Source organism: Mastomys coucha, unplaced genomic scaffold (genome assembly GCF_008632895.1).
Source record: "Mastomys coucha isolate ucsf_1 unplaced genomic scaffold, UCSF_Mcou_1 pScaffold6, whole genome shotgun sequence".
Lineage (NCBI taxonomy): Eukaryota > Metazoa > Chordata > Mammalia > Rodentia > Muridae > Mastomys > Mastomys coucha.
Genome location: NW_022196912.1, coordinates 101,050,181 through 101,065,372, shown reverse-complemented (window position 1 = coordinate 101,065,372; position 15,192 = coordinate 101,050,181). Strand labels below are relative to the sequence as shown.

At 42.9% G+C, this 15,192-nt stretch overlaps 1 protein-coding gene across 10 annotated transcripts in view; it reads right to left on the bottom strand.

Annotated features, from left to right (window-relative positions):
- Positions 1-15,192, bottom strand: part of Ttll5 (tubulin tyrosine ligase like 5) — a 233,455-nt gene that overhangs the window by 48,598 nt on the left and 169,665 nt on the right. For all 10 annotated transcript variants that reach the window (XM_031356632.1, XM_031356634.1, XM_031356637.1 and 7 more), the window contains one exon: positions 12,690-12,885. In XM_031356632.1, coding sequence (XP_031212492.1) covers positions 12,690-12,885 — 196 coding nt within the window. The remainder of the gene's footprint in view (positions 1-12,689; positions 12,886-15,192) is intronic.

The following is a 15,192-nucleotide window of genomic DNA, read 5'->3' as shown; positions in this document are numbered from 1 at the left end:
CTGTCTGTGGCTTGTGGTTTGGTGTCCACATTCTTACATACTCAATGGACAATGAAGTGATAACCATTGCTTATGGTGACATACCAGCTGGACATCACCAGAAATGTTAAAGGCTCAGTAATGGAGACAAGTCCCTAGGTACCACACTGAAGTCGAGGCTAATCATGACAGGGTTAAAACAATCATATCTGCCAGGAAACACTAGGGTTCGATAAAAGCAGACCTGTGAATGAGTGCATTTAGACCACCGGCAGAAATCATCTTCCCTAGGTTCTCTTCCCTGCTTTGTTTCTTGCAATTTAATCCTCCAGTTTCATCAATCACAGTCTGTGTTGGGATTCTGTCTGATAACTGTGCCTAAGAGGACAGAACAAGTGGATGAAGCTCCTTCTCAAGACACACAGCATCTACAACACAGGGATGATGGTGGCTGTCCTGCTGAGCATGAAGTGAGGGGAGTGGGGGAAGATGTGAATTTATTGGCCTGCTCAACACATCCATGTCTCCTGCTGCTTTGCTGGGTGTGGGAAACTGCCACACTACAGCAAGGACACTCAGAAAACCGCAGCTTGAGGGCTGGCATGGCCCCAGACGAAAGACTGGAAAGGCCCTCCTTCTCCCACAACACAGGGTGCTCATGGGCAGGAAGGAGGGATTTTTGATACAAGCACACAGGCTGCCACTGGGAAAGTCACAGAAGGTCATGGGGGAAGTAAGATCTGGCCTCTTACTAGAGAGATAATGCTGTCCAGAGATTAAATTCTAGGAGGCTTTAATATTTTTCCTTCCTTCCTTCCAGAAAAACACTTCTTTTGGCCTACACTTAGGCTGGTTTGGGATAGAGCAGAGCTCTCTTCACTAGAGACTCAGTTTACTCTTGGAGCACCATGGGAAGGCAAGCAGCACCAGGCCTCTGAGCAGGGCTGCAGCCCCTCTGACTCCAGAGGAGCAAACACTTGAAGGAAGCATTCTCTACGTCAGATTTTGACCTACCTAGGATAAATGCCCACTGATAAGCACACAAAGCTGCTTCCAGAGGGCTCCTCTCTGGCAGCTCACTGACGAGGATGGCACACTTTCTTGCACATGCAAACTGCTACTCACACACTTGTCTACCAACAGGCCAAGATCTTTTCAGTTAAAAAGCACACCACAACTTCTGAGAGAGCTGAGGGGAGGGTGAGGAAGCTGTTTATATTTTGGCAAAAGCAGGCTTAAAGGCCTTTGTTTCTCACCATGTGCAGTTCTTGGCTGTCTCCCACTCACAATGTTTGTCACTGGGACAAGCTTCAGGCTCAGGAGGAAGCACAGCTCTTGGTGCTGCCGTGCTCTGGGCAGGGCCATGGCTTGGGCAGGAATGGAGTGAAAACCCAGAAGTGGTGCCATTAGTGTATGGAGAGACACTAGTCACACAGCCCGAGACATGATTCTGAGTTACCCAATGTGCTCTAGCACATCCTCCCATTTCTAACACCAACAAACAAGGGGAGAGGCCTTAGTGCTTCTGATGATATACTGTGTAAGCAGCAAATTACAAGTGCTTACCTGGAAAGAACAACTTTGAAATTCATATTGTCAACCAGCTGAAACAAGTACGCTATAATAGACAGTTCCTAAATTAAGTGCATTTGCTAACAATGAAGATGATTAAAACCAGATAATGGAATGTACTTTTAGGCCCCAGAACCCTCATTTCTAACCAAACTGGAGACACTGTTAACAGTCTTGGAGTTAGAAGCAGGTGGCTTGAGCCAGGGCCGCTGTGCATGACTACAGGAAGGGAACTTGCCTAAAACATCTCATGGCTTGCCTTGCTCCATCAGCAGCCCCACTCCCCACCTAACCACAGAGCCAGTCACTCAGATCCTGGTTGAGAGTGGTGTTCTGCTGGTCACTCTATCCTCCAGTGACTGGTGGCTCTGATTTGCTCCCCACTTCCTTCCTTGCTCCCTCCTTGCCTAGCATGGCATAAACACAATCTCACATGTACACAAAAGCTTGGCAGGCAGAAGGCTCATCTTTCTCCAAACACTTGAGTTTCTTTAACACATATTCATTAGAAAAGGAAAAATAGGATTAAAAGTCAGTTCTAGTTCTACTCTGGGATACATCTGCTACCATCTCAACATATGAAGACATCCTTTGTGAGTTTGAGGCCAGCCTGGTCTACATGGAGTGAGTTCCAGGATAGCCAGGACTACACAGAGAAATGCTGTCTCAAAAAACAAGACAAAACAAAACAAAACAAATTTTTAGTATCAATTTTGAGCATACACCCCCCCCCACACACCACACTGGCTGAGATTATGGGGTGTGTGTATGTGTGTGATGTTTGCTCCATTGTCCTTCACATTCTTTCGCCCTGAAGTGTCTGAGGGTTAATGTCCCCGGCTCTCCTGTGGCCGTCGTGCAGAAATGGCTTGTACTCCATAATCTGATGCTGATGCTGTTTTTCCCCTTCAATTTACAAGACACTTCTGTCTTTGGACGAATGTGTTAACAATCCACAGATATATTCATTTTATCCTGATATTAATCTATTTTTAACTAATTCTCCTACCTCTCTAGCAACTGTGAATAAATTAATTACATATTACTTTTTAATTGTCCAAATAAGTAGCTAATTATCATTTTATGAGCCTAGACCTTCTCTCAAGATACATTTAATGCTGTCTTAACCAACTTCTACTTCTAGGAAAAGCATAGGAAGTTCAACTAAATCTTCCAAGTTGAAATTATAATATTATGTGCATTTAAGATCTGGTGAAGCATATTGAGAAAGCTAAGATAAGAAAGTAACTTAAGTATTTAGTGATGAACGGATGGAAGTGGAAATGTGATAGACACAGACAACAGAATATCCCGATAGTTAAGACATTGTATTTTGGACCTGCACACTTCATGTGTGGTGGGAAGATTTTTTTTCCACATGCTACAACATGGATAAAACTTCAGAATGTGATGCTAAGCAAAATAAACCAGTTACAGAAAGGCAAACCCTACAACAGTCTATGTATATGAAAACCCTGAAGCAAGCAGATCTTAGAGAGTAAACAGCAGCACCGGACACCGGCAGGAAGAGGAGGGAACGCTGTTCAGCGAGACTTGAGCTCCTGTCCTACATCAAGGATGCTCTGGAGATCTGAGGTCCAGCAAACATGTAGTCAGCCATGTTGTACTGGACTGCCAGAATTGCTAAGAGGACATATTTATTTTAATGTGCATCTTTACCACAAAGAAAAGTTAGACTAAGAGCAGCTGAATTTTTGCTTTTTTTTTTTGAGATCTCATTCTGAGGCTAGGTTGGCTTCAAACTCAGGCATCCTCCTGTCTCCAGCTCCCCAGTACTGGGAGCAGTTAATTTTTAGGGAACTCATTGTTCTAAATGCTTTATGTGTTATACTCTCCACCATTATCTCTGACTATAGAAGGTCAAGGCATACAAATGTGAAAGTGTCCCTGACTATGGAGTTACTGTGTAGTATGCCAGGATTCAGAGCCCACAGGTACCAAGTGGCCACCTTACTCAGCTGCCTTCCTTTGCTGTGTAATGCTGACTTCCTTTTAGAGAACATGCATCTAAAGTAAATCCTTGAAGTCAAATTTCTTTTCTAAACCTAACACTGTCACCAGCTGAAGAGGAAAAATTTTTTCTTGTGTGTGTGTGTGTGTGTGTATGTCCAGGGTGACCCTGAGAGTCTTCCTCCATTACTCACTGCCTTTATTGTATTACTTGAGACTATGTATCCCTGGTTTAGAATCCACTGAGATGCTCCTGCCTCTGCATAGGTGTCTGAAGTGCTGAGATGAAGGATGTGTGCTGTATACCACTCACTATTCCTGGCCTCTGCGAGCATTTGCTGAGATAAGATTTCTAACGAGGCGTGGTGTGCATTCCCTTCATTCCAGCACTCTGGAGGCAGAGGCTGGCCTACAGAACAAGTTCCAGGACAGCCAGGGCTGTTACGCAGACAAATCCTGTCTTGAAAAGCAACAAGCAACAACAACAACAACAACAACAACAACAACAACAATAACAACAACAGATCTCTCACTGAACTTGCAGCTGACTACTTGAGTGGACTGCCTAGCCAGGAGGGAAGCTCCAGGGCCTCCCATTTCAGTGTCTTAGCGCTGGGATTACAGGGCTGCATGACCACACCCAGCTTCTCTATGGGCTTTGGGGATCTGAACTCAGGTCCTCAGACTTGCTCAGCAAGTAGTTTGTTACCCAATAAGCCATCTTCCCAGACCCAAATTTGCTTTTCATAAAATCACCTATAAGTAAATCCTTGTTAATTATTTTAAAAGTTAGCATTCATGAGTATATATGGATATATACTTGCTTATACACAAATATGTGCACATGCATAGTGCACCAGTGAGCATGTGTACACATGCGTGCGCACACACATACACACACACAAACACACACACACACACACACACACTGAATATCCCTTACCCCAACCCCAAATGCTTGGGTAACATTTTAGATTATAGAGTACGTCCATTTATATAATGAGACATCTGAGAAAGGGATCCAAGTCCAAACATGCAATTTGCTGAAGTATTATATATGTCTTATACATGGAGCCTTAAGGCCATTTTATACAAGACTTTCAGTGATCTTGTACATGTAATAGTTTCATGGCATGAAATTTTCCACTTGTGGGAGCATGTCAGGTCTCAAAAGTTTTGGATCATAAAACTTGGATTTTCAAGTGACTGATGTGAAATCTGTAGAAAGTCAATTAAAAACAAAACAATGAGCTCAGACTGAGTTCAACTGGTTAACAAAAGAAAACAGTTCTATTTTTAATGCTGTATTCCATATTTTATTTTCTAGTAGCTGCAGAGAATTAATTGTATATTAGGGCCCCTGATTTCTTAATAACATTTTGGAATCTTACACTGTCTGATTAGTGAAACAAAATAGTAAAAAGTATTAAATCCCCTCACAGCTTTAAATTCTCTATTTATAGATATTTGACTTGTCTCTGTCCTGAAATGAATGGTGTGTTTGATTTGGCCCAGAATCATATGCAGCTGGCCTACTGTGCATATCTTACACAGACCTAGCTATCATGTATTCATTAAGCAATTTTCCTGTGCCTGCATCCATCTCAGATGGATGGAGTTCTTTCTGTTAAAGATGTTTTTCATCATTTTACACATCTACTGCTTTGAGTTTTCCCCTATGTGTGCCTAGACAGAAACTACAAGGCAGGGTGCAGAAGGACAGGTTCTGTAGCAAACCTCACCTTAACCCTCTAGAGCAGTGGTTCTCAACTTTCCCAATGCTGTGACCCTTTAATACATGTTATGGTGACCCCCCACCATAAAATAATTTTCATTGCTGCTTCATAACTGTAATTTTGCCACTGCTATGAATCATAAATATCTGACACACAGGATATCTGATATGTGATCCTCAAGGGAGACGTGACCTACAGGTTGAGAACCACTGCTCTAGTTGAACAAGCCCACTCTTTAGTCACTGGTGCATGAACACCTACAACCAAGCTAAGCTAAGGGATGGCACTGACCTTCCTTTTCTCTCTCTGGGGATTGTATAGAGTAGTCCAGCAGCAGTCAAGCTGATACCTCATCTCATGAGTGACACGTTTGTAAGGGAGGTGATGAAGTACTTCTGAGGAGGAACAAAGGGGAAGTGCTCCACAGCCCTCTGGCCTGGCACAGCCGTGTGACTAAGGGAGATGGTCTGATTGATTTCATTAGTGGACTAGAGACAACATTCACCTGACCCAGAGGGACATTAACGAAGCAGAAGCTTTACAGAGCAACCTGACAGTAATCAGGGGACTTCTTTTACTATCAGCAACAAATCACCACAGCAAACTTTGGTCTTTTAGTGTGACAATGCATTAAGATTCAGAGTCACTGGGCATTAAACATGTAAATCTAATTTTAATTATGCAAAAACAGTGACATTCACATTGGTAGATGCCTGCAATGTCCCCTGGCAGCTTTCTCAAAATACCCAACAGAAATAAAAATAAAACAGCACCATTAGTAACAGGGTTAAAAGGAAAATAAAGAGCCAGGGCTGAAGAGACAGTGGTGTCCAAAGTTCGGCCTCAGGACGCCTCTGGGACACTCCAGGAGCATGCATGGCTTAGTAGCTTCTAACCTTCCCACTTAATGATGGCATGCAAACCAGACTGGAGAACACACAGATCTAAGACTTTTGCACCTGCAACTCCTTAAGATACTCACTGAATTAAGTATGGGAGGTGCCTAGGCCTTCACTAGGTTTAATAAACATTTCCTCTTGAGACCATGCGTATGAACAGCCAGAGGTTAAGATAGTTGAATTATAACTTTTCAATATAGTTTTGAGTATATCACTACTATCTGCACTGTGGAAGTGGCACACAATGTGGAGTTCAGATGTCAGATGTTGACAGCCCTGGGCCCCAATGCCAGTTTCCCCATTTCCTACTTATGTGACTCTGGAGAAGTTATATGAATGATTTTTTTTTTCTCCCATTTAAGAAATGGGGCTAATCAGAGGCAGTTATGGTGACTCAGTGAATCAATACAAATATAATGCTTGGTTTTGGTCACATTTGGGAATGTTTTGTTTGAGAATTAGAATCCTAGTGGGTCTCCCACAAGTCTCTCTCTTCACTTCCCAATTAAAGAGAGAAAAAAAATGACATTCAAAGATGTCCCAATAACCTGTTCTAGGTCATGCCCTGGACAGGGGAGACTTAAACCAGGCATCATGAATTCCAAAGTTTGTCTCAAGTGACCATTTTCAAAGCCAGCTAGGACAGTTTTCACACATATTATTCATGTATTTTCAATAGGAAAGAAGAGAGTTTAGCTTGGCAAAATCTACTACATTAGAGTGTCCTAGGAAAAATAAATAATGAAAAGCTAGAAACACAAGTATTAGATGAGTTCCTGATAAAGGTCAAGGGGAAAGTGTGTGCGTGTGTGAGCATAGGAAAAAAGAAACAAAAAGACATAGCTTGTCATGACATTTGAGTCCATACTCCAAGCAGTACCTGTACCTGACCTCCTCCCCTTTGTGCCCACAGGGGACACACACAAGGCTTTAAGGACACCTCCTGCAGGACTAGCCTGCTAGCAGCTCTCTGCTATTGCTTACTGCTTGAAAAACAGAATGATTTTTGCTCAGATGCAGCTGAAGCTTGAGGGAAACAGTGTTCCTCCCCACAGGAGGCTGGGGCTTTCTAGACAGATGCCACAGACTTTTAGGAGCAAAAGAACAAGGTGTGGATGTTTATACGGGAATCCCCACCACACCTGTAGAGTGTTGAATACACACACATTGGTAGCAGTAAGTTGCCCCCTAGGGCCTCCCAGATATTCCTACACACAGATGAGACACCCCAGCTAATGCTAAGGTCCTGGTCCTACTAACTGGAGGAACATTACCAGCTGCTTCCCAGAATCTAAGTTAAGTTAGACTTGTCCCTGTGGAAAGAGGAGGTAAAGAGCAGATGGGTGTGAAGATGAGAAGACACAGATGTAACAGCATTTCTATCTGGGCATACACTACTCTTGTGGCACACGGGGGTTCTGAAAACTGGAAGGCCTTTGGAGAGAAAACAGAACCCGTGACAAAGTCAGCTGTGTTTAAAATCTCTCCTCGCCCCCACTGTTGCAAAAAGAGACTTCAGAGATTCTGCCTTGGCCATCAGAATGTCCTTAACTTTTTTCTGTCTTTTGGGCTCCTTTTCAGTCTGGAAGAGGCAGAGAAGAGAGTGGGAGGGAAGGCAGGGGACTGGGGCTGGGAGCAGAAGTTTAACAAAGGATCACTTTAACAGAGACTACTGAGTAATGGCTTTGCCCATGCCAAGAATAACATCAGCTCACTGTCGCCAATTAGAATCAGGTCAGTCGTGCCTCATGACTGCTCCAGCTCCCCACCAGGACCCCAGCATGAGGTGCTACTCATGCTGATGTCACCAGTAGTCACTGTGGCCCCAGCAAGTCCCCCACTCAGTTCAAAGAAAAGCACTTTTGCACTTTTCTCTTACAGAGGCAGGAAGCCGGTAGAAGCAGCAAGTGGCAATGGGAGGTTAGAGAACAGAGGCTGTAAGAACCTCCTTCCATTCCAGCCTAACTCAGACTCTAGGCTGCTAAGCACCCTGAAGCTCATTCTACATGAGGTAAAACACAGCAGCACCTGGCCTAGTGCTTGAACATGCCAGAGCTTATGAAGCAGTGGGCATTACTAACAAAACAGAAGGGAGGGTTTGTCCTGTTTCTTATCTCTTGTCTATTCTAGGACATGAATCCTGGAGCAGTGATCACTGAGCAGAATGTACCCTGATAAGAAGGATGAGCGAAGAGGTATTCTGATAACTTACTTCTGAGAAGACTGTGGGACTGGACATCGAACTTTGTTGCTATCTTCCTCACCCCCACAAAAATGACTGAATGAAATTTCATAAGAGTGATACTAAGTTTTAAACATATAGTTTTTCTAAAAGACAGAAAAACAACCTACCAGAGAAACAGACATACAGATATAAAGACAGGCAGGCAGGCAGGCAGGAAGACAGACACACACAGAGAGGGAAAGGGGGGAGGGAATGAATATGAGTGAATGCATATCTTCTTCCTTCTAGATGGGTCCCTGAGAGAATGGCATTAGCATCCGTTGGGAGCTTGTGAGAAATGAAAACAACTGAAGCCTCTCCCCAACCTACTTGCATGAGAAATGGGATGAATGGCCAGTCAGAGTTTTAACTGGCTCTTCTGCTCACCTGGATTCGGGGAGATACAGACTAGGGCCTGCAGGTCAAATCTAGCCCGCTGCTAGTTTTTGTAAATTAAATTTTACTGAAACACAGCACACATCATATATGGCTGTCTTCATTTTACCATGGCTGAGCTCCGGAGCCACAGCAGATGCTATGGCCAGACAAGGTTATTTATAGGAAAAGTCTGTCAACCTGTGCAAAGTTTTGCAAGCTACTGGGTTCAGTCCCTAGCATATAAAAGCTCACAGTTCCAATATTCATTCCTTTTGTTTATTACAAATGATATTTTCTCTTATTTTTGTCCTTAAACTTTGCCAATGGCTTTAAGTAATTTTCCTCCCAGGTAACAGGATCCATTTTTCTCAAGGGTGAGCTCAGCGCATGGCAGTTTCTGCAGTATTTGTGAGTACAACGCTAAGCACCAACAAAGAGCAAACCTGACTCCCTCTAGATGGTTGGATATGCTGTATCCAAGCTCATACCCTGAGTTGGAACTTGTCTCCCCAAATGAACATCTTACAGTCTGAATACAGAAGTGCTCTGACTAAAGGCAGAAAAGGGTGCAAGTAGTGGAAGAAAAGCCATACAGTCTACCCAAACATTTATTAAGAGATGACAATGTGAAAGGTGCTCTTTCTAGGGGGATGACTTCACTATCTATACTGTATGGTTACGTACCTGAGCATAATAGTAGATATAAAGACACCTTAACATACCAGTCTCCAAACATCTGGCCTGTGGATGCATGCTTGGTAAACCCAACTTTAAATCACAAAGAGGCAATTAGTCAAATTGTTAGTTACCCAAACTTTAGAAAAATGGCTTAAGAGCACAGGGAGTTCATTAGATAAATACCATCTTCACCCCTGGAAAAATAACATAAGGCCTCAATGAGATGCAACTCACGCTTCAGTCAATAGTTTGGTGGAATCAAGATGATCAGGTCTAGCACAGCTAAGCTAAAACCCAAAAGCTTGAGCTCCAGTAGGACTTTGCTTCTGCTGTAGAGTGACTACCTCAATGTCTTCTGAACAAAGTGTTCCAAATCCCTAAACTGTTCAATTAGAACACCTAACACCTCATTTGCTGTCTTTCTATAAATCTAAGCTGGAGGGATTTGGTTTCCCTTGCTTCCTACAATCCTGGCACTTGACCTTTACTCATCTTTATCTAAATCAGTTAGGGTTTAGAAGAACAAGGGACAGAGATAAAATTACACACACACACACACACACACACACACACACACACACACACACACACACACACTGTGATGAATGACTTTCTGTTCCCTCTCAAGGAGACACAGGATAACTCCCTTCTTGGGAGTTCTGCCTCCTCCCTAAGACAGATACTCTGATAGATCTGAAAGAACATATTTTCCATATACTTTATAATGCTGTGAAACTAAAATAGGATAATCCTCACTGAAAAAAAAATTCACAGGAGAGTAGCGGTACCCAGAGTTTTCTAAGGAATGTGAGTTGCTGGAAGCTAATCAAAAGCACGAGAAGTACTCAAGAATGAAGCAGTTTCTAAAAGTGAGAAATTAGCAAAAATGGCCTTTCTTCCCCCCAAACATGGGTGCTCTGTAAACAGCTCCTTTTATGTTGAAGACACTGCTTACCATGTTAGTGTGTTAAAATGTAGTTTAAAAGGAACCCATGTGGCCTAGGAGCAGGTTCAGTTGATAAAGGCCACTGTTGCCAAATCTGGTTACTAGAGTTCCACCCCTGGAACCAACAAGGTGGAAGAAAAAAACTGACTCCCAAACACTGTCCTCTGACCTTTACAGAAGCATTGGGCACATACATACCCACACAGTCTATAATTAAAAAACAAAAACCAAAAAAAAAACAAACCAAACTGCCTATAGTTTCAATTAAAAAACCAAAACCAAAACCAAAACCAAAAAACCGAAACCAAAAAAGACCAATGGAGCCAGAAAGATTGCTCGGTGGGTAAAGGTGCCCTCTTCCACACTAAACCACCTGAGTACGAGCCAAGAACCTATATGGCAGAATGGAGTCCCACAAGTTGACCTCCATATGCACGCAGTACCACATTCATGGGCATGCACACACACACACACACATTCATGGGGGGGGGGGGGAGAAAAGAAAAGGGACCAATGGTATAAATTCAACTGATTTGTTGACTATATTCATACATGTCTGTACAGGTCAGCCTCTGAGTAAGGTGGCAGTTCTGGGTAATTAACATGACGGAAGTTTAGAACTGTAAATAGCTTTAAGAAAATTACACAGATTGATAAAAGGAAGTGTCAAAACATATTAACATCTGCAGCTGTGAAAATGCAGACTGGTTTCCTTGATTCCCCTGCCTCAAGGGTTCTCTAAGTGAGGTATTTCTATGTCTCAGCAGACACCATGCAGTCAGAGGGAGGTGCTGCCGTCTGGGCTATCCTTGTTAAAAGGCCTCAAGTTTGCTCCAGTAAAAATATTCCAAAGAGCTATTCACAATTGCTTGCATTTATATCTTCTCAATTATGATGTATTAATTGATCAGCCACACTACTGCAGCTACACTCAATCAGGTGACTTGTGCAGGCAAAGCATAATGAGCACATTTCATTCTGGGTAACAGTTTTGATGGCTAACCTGGACTGTCAACTTAATTTGATTAACACGTTAATGATTAGTGTAGCATACCTTTGCCTGTGGCTGTGAAGACGTTTCTACAAAAACGTTAGATCACCGGGCAGTGGTGGCGCACACCTTTAATCCCAGCGCTTGGGAGGCAGAGGCAGGTGGATTTCTGAGTTTGAGACCAGCCTCGTCTACAGAGTGAGTTCCAAGATAGCCAGGGCTACACAGAGAAACCCTGTCTCAGAAAACAAACAAACAAACACCCGTCAGATCATGAAGCTAGAGCCCTTATGATGTGATAATCAAGATGGAGGCAGTGGGTTACCAGGCTGGCTCCTTACTGTCACCTCTGCTATGTGCCTAAGAACAATGGAGTCAGCCAGCCATAGACTAAAACCTCAGAGCTGTGAGCCCAAATCAATCTTTCTTCCCTTAGGTTGACTTCCTCAGGTGCTTTAGTATTTGATATGTAAAGAGATTGGGCATAATGAGGGCTTTCCACACAGAAGAAAGCAATGGTTGAAACATCGTTTTCATCTTCATGCACAGTATGTATTATACATTTACCTTATGTATGTATCTATATACATAAGGACAGGAAAAAATGGGAAAAGGTTTTTTTCCCCTCCATAATGAAATACCAAAGCTCACAGAAATAGTTTTAATTAAACCAAATAACCCTCGCACAGGACATGGTCACTGGTTCCAACCAATGTGCAGAGCCAACTCTCCCAACATTTTTCTGGGGCCCATCTCTGCTCTGCAGCTGGGACTAAACTGGCATACTATAGCTCCCCACACATTTACCCAGGAGCCGGTATGTCAAAAACAGTGCCTGGCACATGGCAGACACTAAACAAATAGTTGTTGAATGAACAAAAATCAAACAACCTATCTCACAAGGATTTTTCAGAAATTGCAAGTTATGAAAGATCATGAAGGACTCTTAAGTACTTATCTGTACCAAGACTCAGGGGGCTAAGTACTTATCTGTACCAAGACTCAGGGGGCTAAAATTTGTCACGTTTACAGGTAAAGATGCTCACAATGCAGTTTTAAGGAACTGGGAATCAGACTAGGAGGCTAGGAAGATTATTCAGTAGAAAAAGTCAGTAAACGCAGTAGTAAAGGTCTTACAAATTCAGATAGAGCAACCATGCCCAGCACCAGTTCTGCACCATCTTTCAAAGATGCTAACACTACAGCTGGAGACAACCCTGGGCAGGTGTGGTGACTTTTAGGGAATACAGTCATTCATTGCCCTCAACTTGTCTCACCAGCAGAAGGAAGATACTACGTCATGATTTTCAGTTACCTGGTGCCGGGCTCGACTCTGGTCCAGAAGTTGCCGGGACTGAAGTTTTTGTTGCTCGAGTTGCTGGAGAGCAAAATGGAGCTGGTAGCTGCCTGCCGTGGGGTGGTACTTGTGCTGGGGGACCACCCCTGTAGCCTTGCTGTATGCGTTGTTCTCTACCTCGCCCTCCCAGGCAAAGCCACCTGTCTGGAGGCCCCTGAAGAGAGAAAGAATACATGTTTCCACGTGGGAATGTGAACAATCCAAAGGAAAGAGATATGTCTGCTATTTTTCCTTTACAGAACCAGATACCAGTAAGATTTATAAAGCTACTTGTATCATAAATTACCTGACCTCTCTACCAAGTCACATTCTGGTATATTTTGTTCTGCTTTGTTTCCCAACTTTTCTCAAATTAAGAGTTATCCAAATATCTAGTTAAAAGTATGTCTGTGAAATGTGTTCATGTGTGAAAGATTTTGCATTCCTACAGTCTCAACTTCTGATAAGCCACACCTCTTGCTCAGGGATGGGGTGCTCAGTTTGGCTTCCATACCATGCTACCAGCTAATCTTGGCCAACAGGATCAAAAGCCGCAGAGCTTAGCCTTATTTGGCTTTTGAGAAGATCTGATTTTTAGCAGTTCCTATGAAAATACCTCAATGCGTGCCTATATGCATTAAACATAGCTATCACTGGTGCTGTCATAAATATAATAGTATGTACACATAATATTTATCAAAGGACTTTGAACATATGGAGGAATATGGCGACCACCATGGAAAACAAGTATCTAAATGAATGAATGAAATGTTAGCCTAACTCATAGATGGAGGACCAAGTGAGAATAAGATGGGGTTACATGGTTTTGGAAAGAAAACAGGTGTGCATGTGCCAGAGAGAGGGGGGGGAGGGAGAGAGAGAAGGAGGGGGAGAGAGAGAGAGAGAGAGAGAGAGAGAGAAAGAGAGAGAGAGAGAGAGAGAGAGAGAGAGAGAGAGAGAGAGAGAGAGACAATGTGTGTGTATGTGCATGTCTGTGTGCAAATGTATATGTACATGTGTTCACATGTATGTAGATGTCAAGAAGTCAATATTGAGTGATCTCCTCAATTTCTTTTCCAGCTTCTTTTAAGACAAGGTCTCTCCCTGATGCCACTTCTGTTAGAATGGAAGGAAGCCCAGTAAGGCCTAGGGCTCCTCCTGTCTCTGACTCCCCCTATGCTGAGATGACAGGCACAATATTGATTGCACTTGTCTGTTTGTGTGGGGGCCGAGGGTCTGAATGCAGACCTTCGTGTTTACACAGGAGGAACCATCTCCCTAATCCTGGAGACTCTTGCCTTTTGTCTCCTTAGTGAGGGAAGACAAACTGACAAATAACATAGGAGCTAAAAGGCACTGAGAGGGCTGTGAGTGGAAGGTGTAAAGGAGAAAGACATTCAGGTTTATTTTATTTTACATGAGCTCTTCCAGGCTGGCTTTAAATTTGCAAACCTCCTGCCTGCAACCTCTAAGTGCTGGGAATACAAGTGTGTAATACTATGCCAGACAGACAGGTACTAGGGTTTAAAGTTGGGGAAGGTCAAGGCAGGAAGGCCTCTCCTTCAAATGAAGACAAAGGGAGGGTACAGGCCACTGGGTTGAATTATCTTGAGATTTTCATGCAACTAAGCTAGATCCTGCTTTTAAAACAGAACATAAAGTTTGGTCAGTAAAGATCTGGGAGAAATAGGGTATATGTGTGTGGGGGAATATGATCAAAATATAGTCTAAGAAATTCTCAAAGAATTAATGAAAATATTATTTAAAAACTCTCCAAGGGGAACTATTATTAGTAACTGAACAGAAGGCTAGAAAAACACCCACAGAAATTCTGCTTCCATTTTGGGATTGATAGTTATAGAAGTTTCTAGCCACAGGGAACAATCTAGGTTCAGTAAGTAGGTATTAGGAAAGTAACATGGACTCCATACCACAATTAAACCCACTGGGTGGCTTGAGTGATTTTATTTGCTAATAACTTTTAACAACAAGCATTTCCATGAGGCATTCATTCCAATGTCTTATTGCTGTGCATCAGAGTCAGGAAGCATGTCCCTGATTTGGGGAGATGCTCCCAAGGTTCTCAGGTATGTGAATAAGGGCACTTAGATGCACAAGGCAGGGCAGTGAGCAAGAAATCAAGTGGATAAGAAGTGTTCTACCAACTCTACATATACTGAAGAGGCTGGAACACCATAAACTTTTATAGTGAAATATGTTTTTAATCTCATCAGTAACATAAGCTCTGGCTGCAAATCACAAAAGGAAGTTTCTCAAGCCAGTGGAGGCTTTTAGCAAAGAGGCAGGAATTTTTATAGCCCAGTTTGGGGTAGGGGTGGGAATGCTCAACTGTGTAACATAATAATAAGTGCCTCGAGAACCTTCTTGTTTGAATTTCTTGGAGTTAGCTGGACAACATTATCTCATATTCAAAGCACAAGTCTTTGGGGTTTCAAGCATGCACATGCTCTGATGACTGACA